The 16,962-nt window shown below is 37.5% G+C and overlaps 1 protein-coding gene across 1 annotated transcript in view; it reads left to right on the top strand.

The window, feature by feature from the left end:
• Positions 1-16,962, top strand: part of TRPM6 (transient receptor potential cation channel subfamily M member 6) — a 139,111-nt gene that overhangs the window by 98,982 nt on the left and 23,167 nt on the right. The window contains 6 exon segments of the mRNA XM_068553856.1: positions 1,689-2,821; positions 2,968-3,080; positions 8,064-8,187; positions 11,526-11,617; positions 12,946-13,004; positions 14,886-14,911. Of these exon segments, the coding sequence (XP_068409957.1) occupies positions 1,689-2,821; positions 2,968-3,080; positions 8,064-8,187; positions 11,526-11,617; positions 12,946-13,004; positions 14,886-14,911 (1,547 nt within the window).

A 16,962-nucleotide genomic window follows, 5' to 3' on the forward strand; every position in this document is an offset into this window, starting at 1 on the left:
GCTATTTGAACGTTCCAATGTTGCATCCCTGCCAACCTTGAGTCACTAAATCTCTTTTTTAAAATTTGCTAGGTTAAAAAAATGTTACAGTGTAGACGAACTCATTGTTGTCTTATTTTTATTGATAATTTCTCTGCTTACCTAATGAGATTGGATATTTTACCACATTTCATTATCTTTTGTGAATTATCTATTCATGTCCTTTGGGGCCTTTATATTTTTTTTTCCTCAACAATTTGTAAAAACTTTTGACTACTTAAGGGATACAAACACCTCACTGTATTTGTTAGAATAATTTCCTGTTTATTTTTTGTTTCAAAATTTTGTGTTTTATTTTCATGTGTATGAGTTTCATTTTATGTAACCACAATATATGTATTTTGTAATTTATTTTATTGATTGTTAAGCTTAGATAACTGTATTAATTTCCTAGGGCTGTCATAATAAAGTATCAAAAACTGGGTGTCTTACAACAACAGAAATTTGTTATCTCACAGTTCTGGAGGCTAGAAGTCCGAAATTATGATGTTGGCAGGTCCATGTTTTCTCTGATGGCTCTAGGGAAGAAATCTTTCCTCGCTTCTTCTAGTTTCTGGTGTTTGCTGACACTCCTTGGTGTTCCTTGGCTTGTAGATGCATCACTCCAGTCATAAGGTGGTCTTCTCCCTGTGTATCTTCACACTGTCTTCCCTCTATGTCCAAATTTCCCTTTTTTTATAAGGATATGAGTTGTATAGGCTTATGGCGCACCTTAATGACCTTATTTTAACTTGATTACCTCTGTAAAGACCCTACTTTCAAATAAAGTCACATTCTAGGAGTACTGGGGGGTTAGGACTTCAACATACCTTTTGGGGCGGTGGGGAGGACACAAAACAAAACCTATCCCCATACAGAGGTATTTACAAAGATATATACAGATATATTTTCTTTGTTCTTTCTAATTCTCTAAATGAAATCAATTGTTACATTTAATTTGACTCTACTTGCAATTTACTTTTGTACTTGCATAGCTGAAGGTGCCTTGTGTTGCTTTTACATGAATCAATGGCTAGACATCATAATTTTGGGTTAAAGTATTCAAAGTCATTTAAAAACTTGCCTCGGGCTTTCTCTGAATGTAGGTCTCTTAAAATGGGTTTTGTTTGAAAGTTGGGATGCCTGGTTGTACTGTAGACTTGGAATATTATTCTAAAAGATCTGTAATTTTTTTTTTCTAACTATGTATTTGATTATTGATTCTGTTCCTATCATTCTAGTTTCTTCCTCAGGATTTCCTTTCTCTACCAAAATAGCACAGTGCTTGACAATAAGAGATATTAAAATGTTTGCCTTGTAAATTAACGAATGTATTAATGAATACAAATGGGCTGATTGATGAGATAATTGAAGGGATAACTAGTAGGAAGCTGAAAATGTGGCTCTGAAATATTGGAGAGAAATAAGGGGTAGAAATACAATTTGTAATTTTCCTTATTAAGGTGATAGTGGGAATTACAGGAGTGGGTGAGATCACCTGGGATGAGAGTATGTGTTGGATAGAGAAGAAGGCAGGAGACAGACCTAACTTTGGGAAGCGGCTTAGGCTGAGGAGCCACCTAAGGATGGAAGCAGGACAGGAAGAGAGTAAGGCAAGTTCCCACTGGCTTACTGTGTTTATTGGTTTTCTCCCTCCCTTTTTCCCTTAGGGTTACAGAAATGTGCTTCCAACTGAAAGAAATGAATGAAAAGGTGTCTTTCATAAGGGACTCCTTATTGTCTTTGGACAGCCAGGTGGGACACCTGCAGGACCTCTCTGCCCTGACAGTGGATACCTTAAAAGTCCTTTCTGCTGTTGACACCTTACAAGAGGATGAGGCCCTCCTGGCCAACAGAAAGCATTCTACTTGCAGAAAACTTCCCCACAGCTGGAGCAATGTCATCTGTGCAGAGGTTCTAGGCAGCCTGGAGATCTCTGGAAAGAAGAAATACCAGTGTTATAGCATGCCCCCTTCTTTGCTGCGGAGCCTGGCCAGAGGCTGGCATCCCCCACGAGTGCAGACAGGGCCCTTTCTTGAGATTACAGACAGAAAGTTTTCAAACGTAAGAGATGACCAGGAAGAGCAAGAAACAGAAAATAGTATAGTTGCCTCTGGGGTGTCCCTGAACAGGCAAGCACACCCAAAGTATGGCCAATTTCTCCTGGTCCCTTCTCATCTAGAGCAAGTTCCTTATTCTGCAGAAACCAACTTGCCTCTGTCCAGACCATCTTTGGAAGCAGGCACAGATGTGCTGGCAACTGAACATGTCACCCAGAGTGAGGTCCCTGTTCATCTGACATGGCAGACCCCGGTTGTCTCAGCTCAGGGCTCAGTGGTGGAAACCAAGGAGCAGTATGAGTCAGTTGCTCAGTTACCAGCCAGACAAGACAAGGGGGAGCAAGTGCTACCCACATTGATTTGCACACCTGCACCCATTAAAGTGACCTCCCTCCCTTCCCAAGTCAAGAGCATGCAAACTGGAGGTGGATATGTGAACTGGGCATTTTCAGAAGGCGATGAAACTGGTGTGTTTAGCACCGAGAAACAATGGCAAACCTGCTTGGCCTCCACTTGTAACTGTGACTCCAAACAGAGTGAACAATGTCAGAGGCAGATCCGGGACAGATCCCTATCTGATAACTCAACAAGATTGGCCCAGAGGGATTGCTCAGAGGTGGGACCATGGCTTCAGCAAAACACATCCCTTCGGATCAGTCCCCTTCGTAGAGACAGGCCCTTCATTAGGAGTCAGAGTTTGAGATTGCACAAAGAGGAGAAATTGAAGATCTGTAAGATTAAAAGTAAGAAGTAAACATTTTTACAACCAGTATTAAATTCTTGCATTGCTACCATTCTCATTCTCCCCATTCTGTCAGTCCTTTCTGTGAAACAGAATGGTTCCGCCTACCATCTTAACACTTTCTCATGTAAATCATTTCCCTTACAGATCTTTCAAAATCCTCAGAGATAGGACAGTCAAAATGGATCAAAGCAAAAATGCTAACCAAGGATAGGAAATTGTCGAAGAAAAAGAAGAAAACACAAGGACTACAGGTGCCAGTAAGTATCATTTATGTTTTTGGCAATTGAGGTAGTATCCTAACTTAGCTTGGTTTTTCTCTATTCTAAAGTGCCACGTACACAAAATAGCATTGTCCTGGAAGGAATGAAGATGCAAATTTAAGAGTCAGCAGAGTGGATTTGCCACAATTCATTTGTCAACTCATATGTTGAAGGACATTTGTGTTATTTTCAGTTTTTGGCTATTCCAAACAAAGCTGTTATGAACATTTGTGTACAAGTCTTTGTGTGGACATACGTTTTAATTTCTCTTTGGTAAATATTTAGAAGTGGAATGCTAGAGTCTTATACTAAGTATTTGTTTAATTTTAGAAGAAACATACATCCCCACCAGCTTATGAGCAGTAGTTTGAGAGTTCCAGTGGTCCACATCCTCGCCAATCCTTAGTATGCTCAGTCTTTTTAATTTTAGCATATTAGTGGGTGTGTAGTGGTATCTCACAGTGGTTTCGTTTGCATTTCCATAGTGACTAGTGCTGCTAGGTATCTTTTCATGTGCTTATTTTCCATCTGTATATCTTTTTTGGTGACATATCCATTCAAATCTGTTGTTCATTTAAAAAATTGGGTTGTGGGACTTCCCTGGTGGTGCAGTGGTTAAGAATCCGCCTGGCAATGCAGGGGACACGGGTGCGATCCCTGGTCCGGGAAGATCCTACACGCTGCAGAGCAGCTAAGCCCGTGCACTACAACTACTGAGCTTGCGCTCTAGAGCCCACAAGCCACAACTACTGAGCCTGCGCACCACAACTACTGAAGCCTGCAAGCCCTAGAACCCATGAGCTGCAACTACTGAAGCCCATATGCTCTAGGGCCCACGTGCTGCAACTACTGAGTCCATGTGCTGCAACTACTGAAGCCCGTGTGCCTAGAGCCTGTGCTCTGCAACGAGAAGCCAACACAGTGAGAAGCCTGTGCACTGCAATGATGAGTAGCCCCCGCTCGCAACTAGAGAAAGCCCGTGCGCAGCAACAAAGACCCAACACAGCCATAAATAAATAAATAAAATTGGGTTGTTTGTCTTGTTAGGTTGTAAGAGTATTTTTTGTTTTTTTCTTATTCTAGATATAAGCCTGTTGTTGGATATATGTTTTGCAAATATTTCCTCTCAGTTGGTGGCTTGCCTTTTATTTCTAAAATTTTTTTTTATTTTTTTATTTTTAAAGGAAAGTTTTTTTTTTCCCCACACTATTTTAAATATTTATTTATTTATTTATTTTTGGCTGTGTTGGGTCTTCGTTTCTGTGCCAGGGCTTTCTCTAGTTGCGGTAAGCGGGGGCCACTCTTCATGGCGGTGCGCGGGCCTCTCACTATCGCGGCCTCTCTTATTGCGGAGCACAGGCTCCAGACGCGCAGACTCAGTAGTTGTGGCTCACGGGCCTAGTTGCTCCGCGGCATGTGGGATCTTCCCAGACCAGGGCTCAAACCCGTGTTCCCTGCATTGGCAGGCAGATTCTCAACCACTGCGCCACCAGGGAAGCCCCCTTGCCTTTTATTTTTCATAAATGTCCTTGGAAACATAGGACACTTTTATTTTGATGAAGTCCAATATTTGATTTTTTTCTTTAATGTCTATGCTTTTCATATCATATTTAAGAAATTTTGCCAAACCCAAGATCACTAAGAGTTTCTCTTACGTTTTCTTCTAGGAATTTTATATTTAGGTCTATATTTAGGTTAAGTTCTGATTATTTGTTGGTGGTATATAGAAATATAATTTTTGAAATATTGATTTTGTATCCCACAAACTTGCTAAACTTATTTGTTTGAGTAGGGTTGTTTTTTTTTTTTTACTTCTTTAGAATTTTCTATATAAATGATCATGTTATCTACAAATGAAAATACTATTACTTTTTCCTTTCCTTATATTTAGGTCTAGCACCCATTTTGAGTTAATTTTTGTACATGGTGATAGGGAAGGATTGAGGTTCTTTCTTCCCTTCCCTTTTCCTTCCCACTTTGCTTCCTTCCTTGAATACAGATATCAAATTTTTCTACCAGGTTTTTTGGTGAAAAGATTATCTTGGTCCTATTGAGTTGCCTTGACATCTTTGTCAAAAATTAAATGACCATATAGATCCACAATATGGGTGGATCTATTTCTAGTCTCTATTCTATTCAGTTTATCTATATGACTGTCTTTATGTCTATATCGTATCACACTATTTCAAATACTGTAACTATAATAAGTCTTGAAATCATGTGTGTGGGTCTTCCAGATGTTTTCTTCTTTTTCAAAGTTGTTTTGACTACTCTAGTTTCTTTGCATTTCCACATAAATTTAGAATCAGATTGTCAGTTTTTCCAGAGAAGCCTGCTGGGGTGAGTGGAATTGCTGTGAATCAATTTGGGGAGAATTGGCATCTCAGCAATAATGAGCTTTCTGATTCATGAGCATGATGTATCTCTTTATTTGTGTCTTTAATTTCTTTCAGCAATGTTTTGTAGTTTTTAGTGAACAGGGGTTTTTAAAATGTATCTCTGTGTACTTAAATTTTTAATTTTATTATAAATGCAATTATTAAAAATTAACGTCTGATTATTTGTTGGTTGTATATAGAAGTATAATTTTTAAAATATTGATTTTGTATCCTACAACCTTGCTAAACTTACTTATTTGTTTGAGTAGGGTTTTTCTTTTTGTTACTTCTTTAGAATGTTCTATATAAATGATCATGTTATCTACAAATGAAAATACTATTACTTTTTCCTTTCAAATCTGGATGTATTTTATTCCTTTTTCTTGCCCAGTTACATTGGCTAGTACCTCTAGTACAATACTGAATAGAAGTGGTGAAAGCAGGTAGCCTTTCCTTGTTTCTTCTCTTTAGGTGGAAAGTATTTAGTCTTTTAGCAGTAAGTATGATGTTAGCTGTAGGGTTTTTATGTGGATGTCCTTTATCAGGTTGAAGAATTTGCCTTCTATTCTTACTTTTCTGAGAATTTTTATTATTAATGGATATTGACATTTGTCAAATGCTTTTTCTGTGTCAACCTATATGGTCAGATGGTTTTTCATTTTTATTATGTTAATATGATGAATTATATTAATTAATTTTATAATGTTAGAAGTAATGTTTAGAATGTTAAATCAGCCTTGCTGGGATGAACCGCAGCTGGTCATGATGTATTATCTTTTTTAGATGCTGTATTCATTTTGCTAAAATCTTGATACAATTTTTTTGCATCTTTTTTCTTGAGAAATATTTATCTTCAGATCTCTCTTCTTGTAATATCTTTGTCTGGTTTTGGTATCAGGGTGATGCTGGGCTTATTGACTGAGTTGGGAAGTGTTTCCTCTTCTTCATTTTTCTGGGTGAGTTTGTATAGATATTATTTAAATCTTACTTATTTGGTAGAATCAACCAGTGAAACCATCTTTGTGGGAAAGTTTTAACTACAGATTCAATTTCTGTAATAGATATAGGGCTATTCAGGTTATGTGATTCTTCTTGAGTGTGCTTTGTGTCTTTTGAGAAACTTGTCCATTTAAGTTTTTAAATTTATTGGCATAAAGTTTTTATAATATTATCTTATTATCCTTTTATTGTCTGTGAGATCTGTAGTGACATCACTTCTCTCTTTCATAATATTTTATATTTGTGTTTTCTCTTTTTGTTTTATGATTAGTCTGGCTACAGGTTTATCTGCTTTATTGATCTTTTCACAGAACCAGCTCTTGGTTCATTGATTTTTCTTTGAATTCTATTTCATTGATTTCTGCTCCTTATTATTTCCTTTGTTCTGTTTACTTTGGGTTTAATTAGCTCCTTTTTTGTTTTTGTTTTTTTTTTGCTAGTTTGTTAAGGTAGAAGTCTTGGTCGTTGATTTGAGACTTTCTTCTTTTCTAGTAAAGGCATTTAGTGCTATAAAATTCCTTCTAATCATTGTTCTAGCTATATCCTACAAATTCTGATATGTTATGTTTTCATTTGCATTCAGTAAATCTTTTTGTTTATTGTTAGGAAGCCTTAGATCTGAGTTGACAATTCTGTAGGACTTCACTTTTCATGATCTTAGTGCCCTGCTTCATATTTCTGTTCTACATATATTTTTCCATATAATAACATGTATGCATTTTTCAAAGCACCTCAACTCTTTTTAGAATGAGAAGCAGAAGCAAAAAGGTAAATATTGAATCAATTATGTAAAATCACCTTTTGGAGGAGAGACTTAGCTTTGATAAAGACTCTTCTTTCAGGGAAAATACCACGAATTGCTGGGACCCCATAAAATATGAATTTAAATAGAGTTATTTTGGAAATAGTTAAAATGGCCAGAGTCAAACTAGAAATTATAACTGAGCTCAAGTACTAATAACTTGCATTTGTTTGTTGTCTTCTAGTTTGTCCTAGTTTGTCAATTTATCGCATTTCTTCTCTGCCCCTGGGAAGGACATAAGGCAGCCATTATTATTGGCTATCTATTATTTTAAGGATGAAGGGAATGGAGCTCACAGACATTACATCATTTGCCCAGTTCATATAGCTTCTAAGTGACAGAGCTAGAATTCTAACAAGTTCTTTTGGATCCAACCCTTACGTTTTTGTTGTTTTGCTCTATACCAGTAGTTCTCAAACTGTGGTCTCCCATCAACTTTAGCACCACCTGGAAACATACTAGACATTCAAATTCTCCCTCCCCCCCAGACCTACTGAATCACAGATCCTGAGGGTGGGACCCAGTGATCTGTGGTTTAACACAGTCCTGGGTGATTCTGATGCACACTCAAGTTTAAGAACTGCTCCCCACCCTGGTTCTCAGTCATGACTGCAGATAGAAAAGTCACATGGATGCTTGGGTCCTGCCAGCATGAGTGATGGAAGTTCGAAGCTTCAAGGTGATTTTAATGTGCAGCCAATGTTAACAACCACTCCTCTTCAACATAGTACCTCTATTAATGTGATTCAAAGCGTATTCAGATTAATGTCACTGTGTTCCAACAAGTGTTTTTCTCTCCAGGTCATAACAGTCAACACCTGCTCTCAAAGTGACCAACTGAACCCAGAGCCAGGAGAAAATAAGATCTCAGAAGAACAGAATTGCAGCAAGAACTGGATTCCAGTGTCCAAATTTAATCAGATAAGTATGTAACAGTCTACACTCTTGAATCCCAAAAATTCTGGTAGTGTTTCCTCAGGGTATGATCTTTAGACCAGTGGCGGTCCCTGCTGTTCTTTCAAGTGGGAGATGAGAATGACCACACTCTCTTAAGAAAATAGCTCTTTTCTGCTTTTAGTTTTTATGAAAGGGATGCAATTTCCATTTGCTTAATGGAATAGTTGTCAGAATTTAGAAAAGAAAAATTAAAATTAATTAAAATTTAGATAGTCTCATATTCAGAGCTGTTGAATCTGGATCAGAGAATATTCATTTAGTCTGATTTATGGGTGGGGTTGTCTAATTTTACAAATTCTTTAAAGTTCAAGTGACATTGATATGAACCTTTACACAGAATTCAGTGGATTGAGTTGTAGTTGGTTATTTACTACTGCTTACATATAGTGTTTGTTCCATTGGCAAATATCTCTTAAGCTTAATCGTAATGATGTTTGTAGAGGATAGAAGGCAGATCAATGAGCTAGGAATGAAGACTGAGCTAGGCATAGAATGTGAAATAAGCCTGGATATATGAGGGCAGATTATGAATTAAGAGCAATGAACTGAACATTGAACTTCTTGCATTTGATAATAAGAGAACTTTACTAATTTTTAAACAGAGGGGACTATGTGATTAAGGAGTCATAAATATTTAAAATTATTTGAAATACTAACCTTAAGGTACAAATAGATATTGTATTGAAATCTATGTTACTATGCTTCTTTAAAACTTTGTTTGCTCTATGGTCACTGGTTTTCAACCAAGGGGTGATTCCCCCTCCCCAACCAACAATGTCTGCAGACATTGTAAGACATTTTTGGTTGTCACAACTGAAGGAGGGGCAGTTGCTCTTGGCGTCATTTTTGCATAAATTATTTATGTTTTTTAAAAAACTATAAAAGATATGGTTGATATAATATTGTATTATTTTTAGGTGTACAACATAATGGTTTGATATATGTATGTGTTGAAAACGATTGCCACAATAAGTTAACATCCATCACATAGTTACAATTATTTTTTCTTGTGATGAGAACTTTTAAGATCTATTGCCTTAGCAACTTTCAAATATACAATACAGTATTGTTAACGACAGTCACCATGCTTGTACATTACCTCCCCAGGTATTTATTTATTTTATAGCTGGAGTTTGTACCTTTTGACCATCTTCACTCATCTCTCTCACCCTCCCATCCCCCAAATTATTTAAGTTCTTTCCAAAAAATTTCAAACTGAGAAAGATGGGAGTGGCAGGAGGGTTCTGGCAAAGAATCTCATTCAAATCTGATGATCAGAAAGAAAGAGAAGATTTAGGGAGTTAGGCTGACTCCAGGCGCCTGGCTAATCAACTTGAACCACATTCTGGGTTGAGAATTTTATTTTTTAAAAACTTGTCTGAGTTAAGAATTAATTAAAAAAGAATTTAAAAAAAATAAAATTTTGAGGGTGGGGAGGTGCCCTATCAGGTAGATCTTTCTTTCTTTTTTTTTTTTTTAAAGAAGCATTCTCTCTCAGCTGAGATTTTAAAGCTGGTGGAAGGCAAGCTTGCCAGCCATGAGCCATCTTTGTTTTGTTTTTTAAAAAATTTTATTTATTTGTTTATTTATTTTTGGCTGTGTTGGGTCTTCATTTCTGGGCGAGGGCTTTCTCTAGTTGTGGCAAGCAGGGGCCACTCTTCATCGCGGTGCGCGGGCCTCTCACTATCGTGGCCTCTCTTGTTGCGGAGCACAGGCTCCAGACGCGCGGGCTCAGTAGTTGTGGCTCATGGGCCTAGCTGCTCTGCGGCATGTGGGATCTTCCCAGACCAGGGCTCGAACCCGTGTCCCCTGCATTAGCAGGCAGATTCTCAACCACTGCACCACTAGGGAAGCCCAGGTAGATCTTTCTAAAGACAAAAAGTAAAGTTCTGAGGAAATCAACTATGAAAAGGAAAGAATTAAAAAAAAAAAAAAAAGGAAAGCATAGTTTGTTTAATTTTAATTATAATACTGTGCTATCATTGAAATCATATTTATCGTAATTTTATGATGTTACGAAAAGTATCATACATGAAATTTTTTGATTTTTTTTTCCAGTAGCTTTTTTGCATTTCCTGTATCCTTTTTTTTTTTTTTCAGCATAAAACAGTAGGAAAAAAATTAAATGGTTATTTCCTACATTTAGCCAGGAACTCTTATTTTTTTTTCCACATTTTTATTGGAGTATAATTGCTTTACAATGTTGTGTTAGTTTCTGCTGTACAACAAAGTGAATCAGCTATATACATATATCCCCATATCCCCTCCCTCTTGAGCCTCTCTTCCCACCTTCCCTATCCCACCCCTCTAGGTGGTCGCAAAGTATCCATTTGATCTGCCTGTGCTGTTCAGCAGCTTCCCACTAGCCATCCATTTTACATTTGGTAGTGTACATATGTCAATGCTACTCTCTCACTTCATCCCAGCTTCCCCTTGCCCTGCTGTGTCCTCAAGTCTGTTCTCTACATCTGCATCTTTATTCCTGCCCTGCCACTAGGTTCATCAGTACCGTTTTTTTAGATTCCATATATATGCGTTAGTGTCAGTTTTGTTCCTTTTTACGGTGGAGTAATATTCCATTGTATATGTGTGCCACATCTTCTTTATCCATTCATCTGCTGATGGACATTTAGGTTGCTTCCATGTCCTTAGCCAGGGACCCTTAATAAGTATTATTCTCAGAATTAATCCAACCAAATATTTATTAAATCATTATTGGGCATCTGCTATGTGCCAGTGACTCTGTAAGTACCAGGTATAAAAAATAATAACAGTAATGATCCTTGTCAAGATTTTTTTAAGAAAAGGATAAAAATTAAAACTATTGGCTGGCATTCTTTTCTATCTTTCTTTTGTTTTTGTTTCGTTTTCTTTTTTAAGTAGCCTACTGTAATGCCTGATGCAGTTGTTAAGGAAGAATTCCTAACAGTTTGGACCTCAAATTTCATGTATTTTTAAATAAAGCATGGATGATAGGGTGCAGGGGAAGGTAAGTGTGCAAAAATTACTAAAGGTGTTTAATAGGAGGGCAGGTTATGGATAACTTAATTCTTTGATAGAGAAGTATAAATTGTTATAAATGTGAAGGTAACTATTGAAGAATAGAAATAGGGTATATAGCTTTCAACCACTTGAGTAAAGCTCAAAAAGGACAAAGGAATCTTGGTAAAACTTGCTAAAAAAAGGAAGAAAACCCTATATTCCAATTTAGATGAATGCACGGTGTTCAGATCTTTTATTTGGAACTGTGATTCAAGTGTAACATGTTTTCACGTATTCTCTATTTTTTTCCTTCCTTTTAACAAGGTCTAGAATCTTACATATATCAGAAAATGAAAAGTAGAGAAACTGAACGGCATTCTGTACAAGTCAGTGATTATGTAAGGCAATCTCAAGAGGTAAAAACATTTTATTTGATATTTTAAAAGCTCAGTTTCTCACCCTTTGTCCCCACACTTTATTCTTTCCTTGTTGTTCGCCTTTATGCAATTTATCCACCCAGTAATTTATCCTGGGTATTTTTATCATGAAATAGAAAGAATTTAGGAATTTTTGAAACTGTTTTCGCATATATAAAAGTTGCCATGTGGAAGAAAAATAAGATATTTTCAATACACTTTTAAGAGGTAGAGCTAACATCAACATATAGACTCTACTGGGAGACAGATTTCAGCCTGATTTGAGAAGGAATTTTTAGCAGTTGGAGCTTTCCAAGGATGGAATGGTTTATTTCTTGAAGTAGTAAGTGCCTCACTTAGTGTGGTTAATTAAACAGGCTAAGCAAACATCTTTGCAGATGTGTTGGAGGGGATTTGGACATTGCAGGGTGTAAAGGACTTTCAGTGTTTCTCTACCACTGATTTTGCAGTCTGTTTTTCTTACAATTTGCAAATATGTGCCTGTTTTATTGCCATCCACCATGAGGGAAGCGTGATCTAGTTAGACTAGCCCCCAAAATCTTATCTTGGTCTTGGTTTGAATATTACCTCTATGACCTTGGGAACTATATGAACATATACTAACAACCTCAGATGTTCTTGTCGGAATGCAATCTGTGAAAGTAAAATATAAGACTACTTGAAAGTAATTGGAGGCAGGGACCTGTCTGCCCTGTCAAATCCTGGCTCTGTCACTTCCTAGGTTTCAAAGCTGTATACATCAATTAACCTGTGAGCTTCATTACCTGTATCTCTAAAATGGGGTTAATGCCATCCTTACGAGACTGATACTGGATAACAAAAATAACACCAATGAAAATGCCTAGAGTAATGCTTGGAGTATAGAAATAGAATGAGATATATTCAAGGTAACATTCTAAATAATCATCAACTGAAACAATAATCTGATGATAGGATATAATAATGTAATGGTCAATGTTTCCTGTCAACTTTGACCTTCTTTTCTTCTTTCATGTCATTGACTGATGTTATATGTTCACTCTCATTTTTGTAAAAACTGTTATGTATTACATTTTCTCTTTGATGTCCCCATAAAAGTAATTCTTTCTGTTAAGGTCAGTCACCACATTGAGTTACTCATATATTGTGCTAACATTACGCATCTTTCTAGCTTGAGTCTCGCATGTTTAGTAAGAGAAATATTGAGCCTAGAGGAAGGGAAAAAAAGAACTATACCCTCCAAGGAGTGTGTTCTGCAAATGTATTACTGGAAGCTTGGGGTGGGAGAGAGTTGGGTGAACATGTAATGACCTTTCCCTTCTGCCCAGGATCTAAGCAAAAACTCTTTGTGGAATTCAGGGAGCACCAAGGTCAATAGGAACTCTCAGTGAGTATTTCTAAATGTCTGTCTTTAAGCATCTTTGGCTTTTATTTTTTTTAACTGGATTGGGAATAAAGGTTTAATTGGGTCAGAAAAGGAGAAAAAAAAAAAAGTGTGTGTTCAATGACAGTATTTTTCTTGTGTTAGCAAGAATGAAAATTATTTATTCTCCTAGTTTTCCTGTTTCTGGCAACACGATCTCACCTTAGTGCCTTTTAAGAATATAATGATACATGTACTACTGTAGCAAATTAACCATTTGTCTTTTTTTTAAATTTTATTTTATTTTTGGCTGCGTTGGGTCTTCATTGCTGCACGCGGGCTTTCTCTAGTTGCGGCGAGCAGGGGCTACTCTTCGTTGTGATGCATGGGCTTCTCATTGCGGTGGCTTCTCTTGTTGCGGAGCACGGGCTCTAGGCGCACGGGCTTCAGTAGTTGTGGCTTGCGGGCTCTAGCGCGCAGGCTCAGTAGTTGTGGCGCACTGGCTTAGTTGCTCCGTGGCATGTGGGATCATCCCGGACCTGGGCTCGAACCTGTGTCCCCTGCATTGGCAGGAGAATTCTTAACCACTGCACCACCAGGGAAGTCCCTAACCATTTGTCTTTTTAGTGTTGAAAAAGCACACATGAAATAATGAGTATCATATATTTTCTGATAGATAAGAGTGAAATTTGCATTAAAAAGTAGGAATAAATTTGTCTTGACTGAAAATAAAAAGACTTAGAATGAAGACTAAATCATTTTTTTAGTTTTTTTTTTCAAAATTTTCCTTTTAGTTTATAAGATGGATCTTTTTGGTTTCTCCTTAACATCCTAAGTGTTTGTCAAAACAGTAACAGTTTGAGAAGGATTGAGACAGAGAGAAAGGAAGACAGGGCTAGAGAGAGGAGATAGAGAACTCACCTTTTTATAGACTTGAGGTTCCTCCTGGATTTTTATTTATTCAGAGAAAATTTGAAAGCCAACCAAGCAAAGATTATTCTGTTTGTAGTGTTTTATGGACTTTTCCAGTTACGTAATCAAATTAACCATTCTTAGAGTTACAGGAGCAGAATTCAAAAGCATCTGTACTCTACAAAGGGCCCGTTGATGCCAGGCAGGTGGAATATGGCGGTCAGTTTGCAGTCAGCTCTGTTTGAGATGGCCTTTTCTCTGGAGCTCTCAAGGTCTCTCTGTGCAAGCCTGCCTCTAGCCTTAATGTGCACATGAGTTTCTTCTCCCAAAGGTTCAGTAGTTTGTGCTCATGCAGAGTAGTGGGTTATTGCAGCATGAAATTAAACAATAATTGTAATTGTACTTGCTTCCCCAAGGACCTTAAATACTGGAGATATTCTTCGAATGTATTTATTCCAACTTGCCCATGGCCACTTGTGCACTTGAGCAGGGCATGTAACAATTTAAAGAGAGCTAATTTCAGCCTGTGAACATTTAGGGGCCATATGGGCTAATGAAACTGATTTGTTGGCTTGTCCAGAGATATTCACAGACTCATTTGTAGGCATCTGCTTTGCATAGTTCAGGAAGCCTTTAGTTTAATTGATCCAGAACAACACAAACACAGTTAAATCTTATATATGTTGTGTGATCACATAACTAATTTAAAACAAAAACCAACAACTGCTTTTCAGTTAGCTTAGGGCCTACTCAGTAAATTAATTACATGTATATCTGGTGCTCATTCTTCTATGAAAACAATTGTAGGGCTGTAAACTGTTTCTCTAAAGGTAGGGGTCAAATGTAACTAATACTCTTCCTTCAAACTAATATATACACATGTATATACATATATACTTATAGATTATATTATTACTGTTTCACACACTTTTCCTTTCTTTGATCATTGAAAAATTTGAAGCATTATCTAAACAACTTTAATTTTTCAAACAGGTTGAGAAGTTCAAATGGAGTTAACAGTAAGTTTTTATATTTTTATTTTTTCATCTTATCAGTGGTGAGGTTTACTCTCCTGCTGTCTCAGACTTTTATAGTTCTTGAAATCCTATTTATGATTTTTGTTTACTATACAAAGTAGCAAGTTCGGTAGAAAAGTAGAAAGTTGAATGTCTTTCTCCAGATAAATCAGGAGTGATGTCTGGTTTAAAATTTTTTGTTACCTGTTTTTGACTGTGATTTTAGTTTTCTCTGTGAGTGAGGGTATAGCCACTGAGCTCATTTAGACTGTTCAACAACTCTTACTGTCATCATTTAACACATTGCTATTTAAGAACCATTCATAAGATTGTATGTGGATCTCCTTTCCTATATGTCTTCAGTGGGACTCCATGCCCCAAGTGGCTAAGTAGGACCAAGCCTAGTTTGGTGAGACACCTCCCTGGTGAAGCCACTCTCATTAGCTACTTTCAAATTTCATCACAAACTGTACCTTTCCATCTTCCTGACCCCTTGATACAGACTGGGCACCTTCATCGCTTATGTGAAACCTTCAGTGGCTTCCCATTACCTGTAGGATGGGCTGCAAATCCCTTACTCTTTCTCAATGCTCTTGAGAGTCTGGCCCCAGTCCAAATTTCCAGGCTCATGAATGAGCCCTTTTATGCAATATTTCTTCCATGAAGAATGTGACCACCTACCTATTACCCTCTCTACGTGGTGTCTAGAAGGCATCTTCAAATGTGGAACAAGATGTTCCACCTCCCTTCTCTGCCATCTCAGGAAATGATAACTTTATCCTTCCCGTTGCTGAGGCCAAAGTCTTGCAATCGTACTTGACTCCCATTTTCTCACATCTCCACAGCCAACCCATCAGTAAGTCTTTCAAAATATATTGAGAAGCTGATCACTTTGCTACCCCCACATATCACTTTTCACCTCTTCCCTGGATTACAGGATGGCCTCCAAACTGTCGCTCTATTTCCAGAGAGCAGCTGGAATATCACTTTTAAACTCAAAGTCATATTGAGTCACTCTTCTGTTCAAATGGTGTTCCCGCTCACTCTGTAAAAGCAAAGTCCAAACACCGTCTACAAGGCCCTATTGATCTGCTCCCCCTCCTTCAACTCTCCCCTCTCGTTTGCTCTCGGCACAGTCCACTCTGGCCACTCTCTCCTCCTTAACACAGCACGTATGGTCCTGCCTCAGGATGCTTGCACTTGCCATTACTTCTGCCTGGAATACTCTTCATTTATCCATATGACTCACCCCCTCTCTGCCTTCGGGTCTTTGCTCACATTTCACCTTATCAGAGAGGTCTTTCCTAACCAACCTATATAATATAGAATAGTAATCTCCCTGTCTCCCACGCTTCCTAACTCTCTCAATATATATGTAATATACTATAATACTATATATTTACTTATTTACTTCCTATTTCCCTTTCCTACAATGTAGCCTTTATCTGTTTTCAGTACTGCTCTTTCTCTCGAGGATAGACTAATACCTGGCACATCGTAGGTCAATAGATATATGCTGAATGAATGTGAACAAGATCTCACAGCTCCTTAAGTGGTGAAGCCAGGATTGAAACTCAGTTTTGTCAGACTCAGATGCCCGTACTCTATTTCACATTGTTTGTCTATGAAGAGTCCCTAAGCCTCTATTTACAACTCTATTATATTACTTAGCAAACTGTATTGTGATTATAGTTTACATGTATTTCATATTTGTTTTTCTCTAAGGTGGGAGCCACATCTTATTCACATCTCTCATGCCTAGCATGACCCTTAGTGGGAGCTAAATACTTTTTTTTTTTTTTTAATTATTGAATCGAACTTAGAAAGGAACGGTCTTTTTTGATGATCTTACCTTTTACCCAGCACCCCCAGAGGGAGGGAGTTTCTTCCCTTCCTTATCCAGCAACAAGAAGCCAGAGACATCTGTGAAACTGGGCTCATTATGCTGCTTCCTCTACAAGGTATCAAGTAGTTCCCACCATGAGACTAAAGTTCTCGACTTTAATTTTGATTTTATGAAATGGCAAAATTGTTGCAAAGGATTTCTCTTGAGC

This window comes from Eschrichtius robustus, chromosome 10, assembly GCF_028021215.1.
Source record: "Eschrichtius robustus isolate mEscRob2 chromosome 10, mEscRob2.pri, whole genome shotgun sequence".
Taxonomy (NCBI): domain Eukaryota; kingdom Metazoa; phylum Chordata; class Mammalia; order Artiodactyla; family Eschrichtiidae; genus Eschrichtius; species Eschrichtius robustus.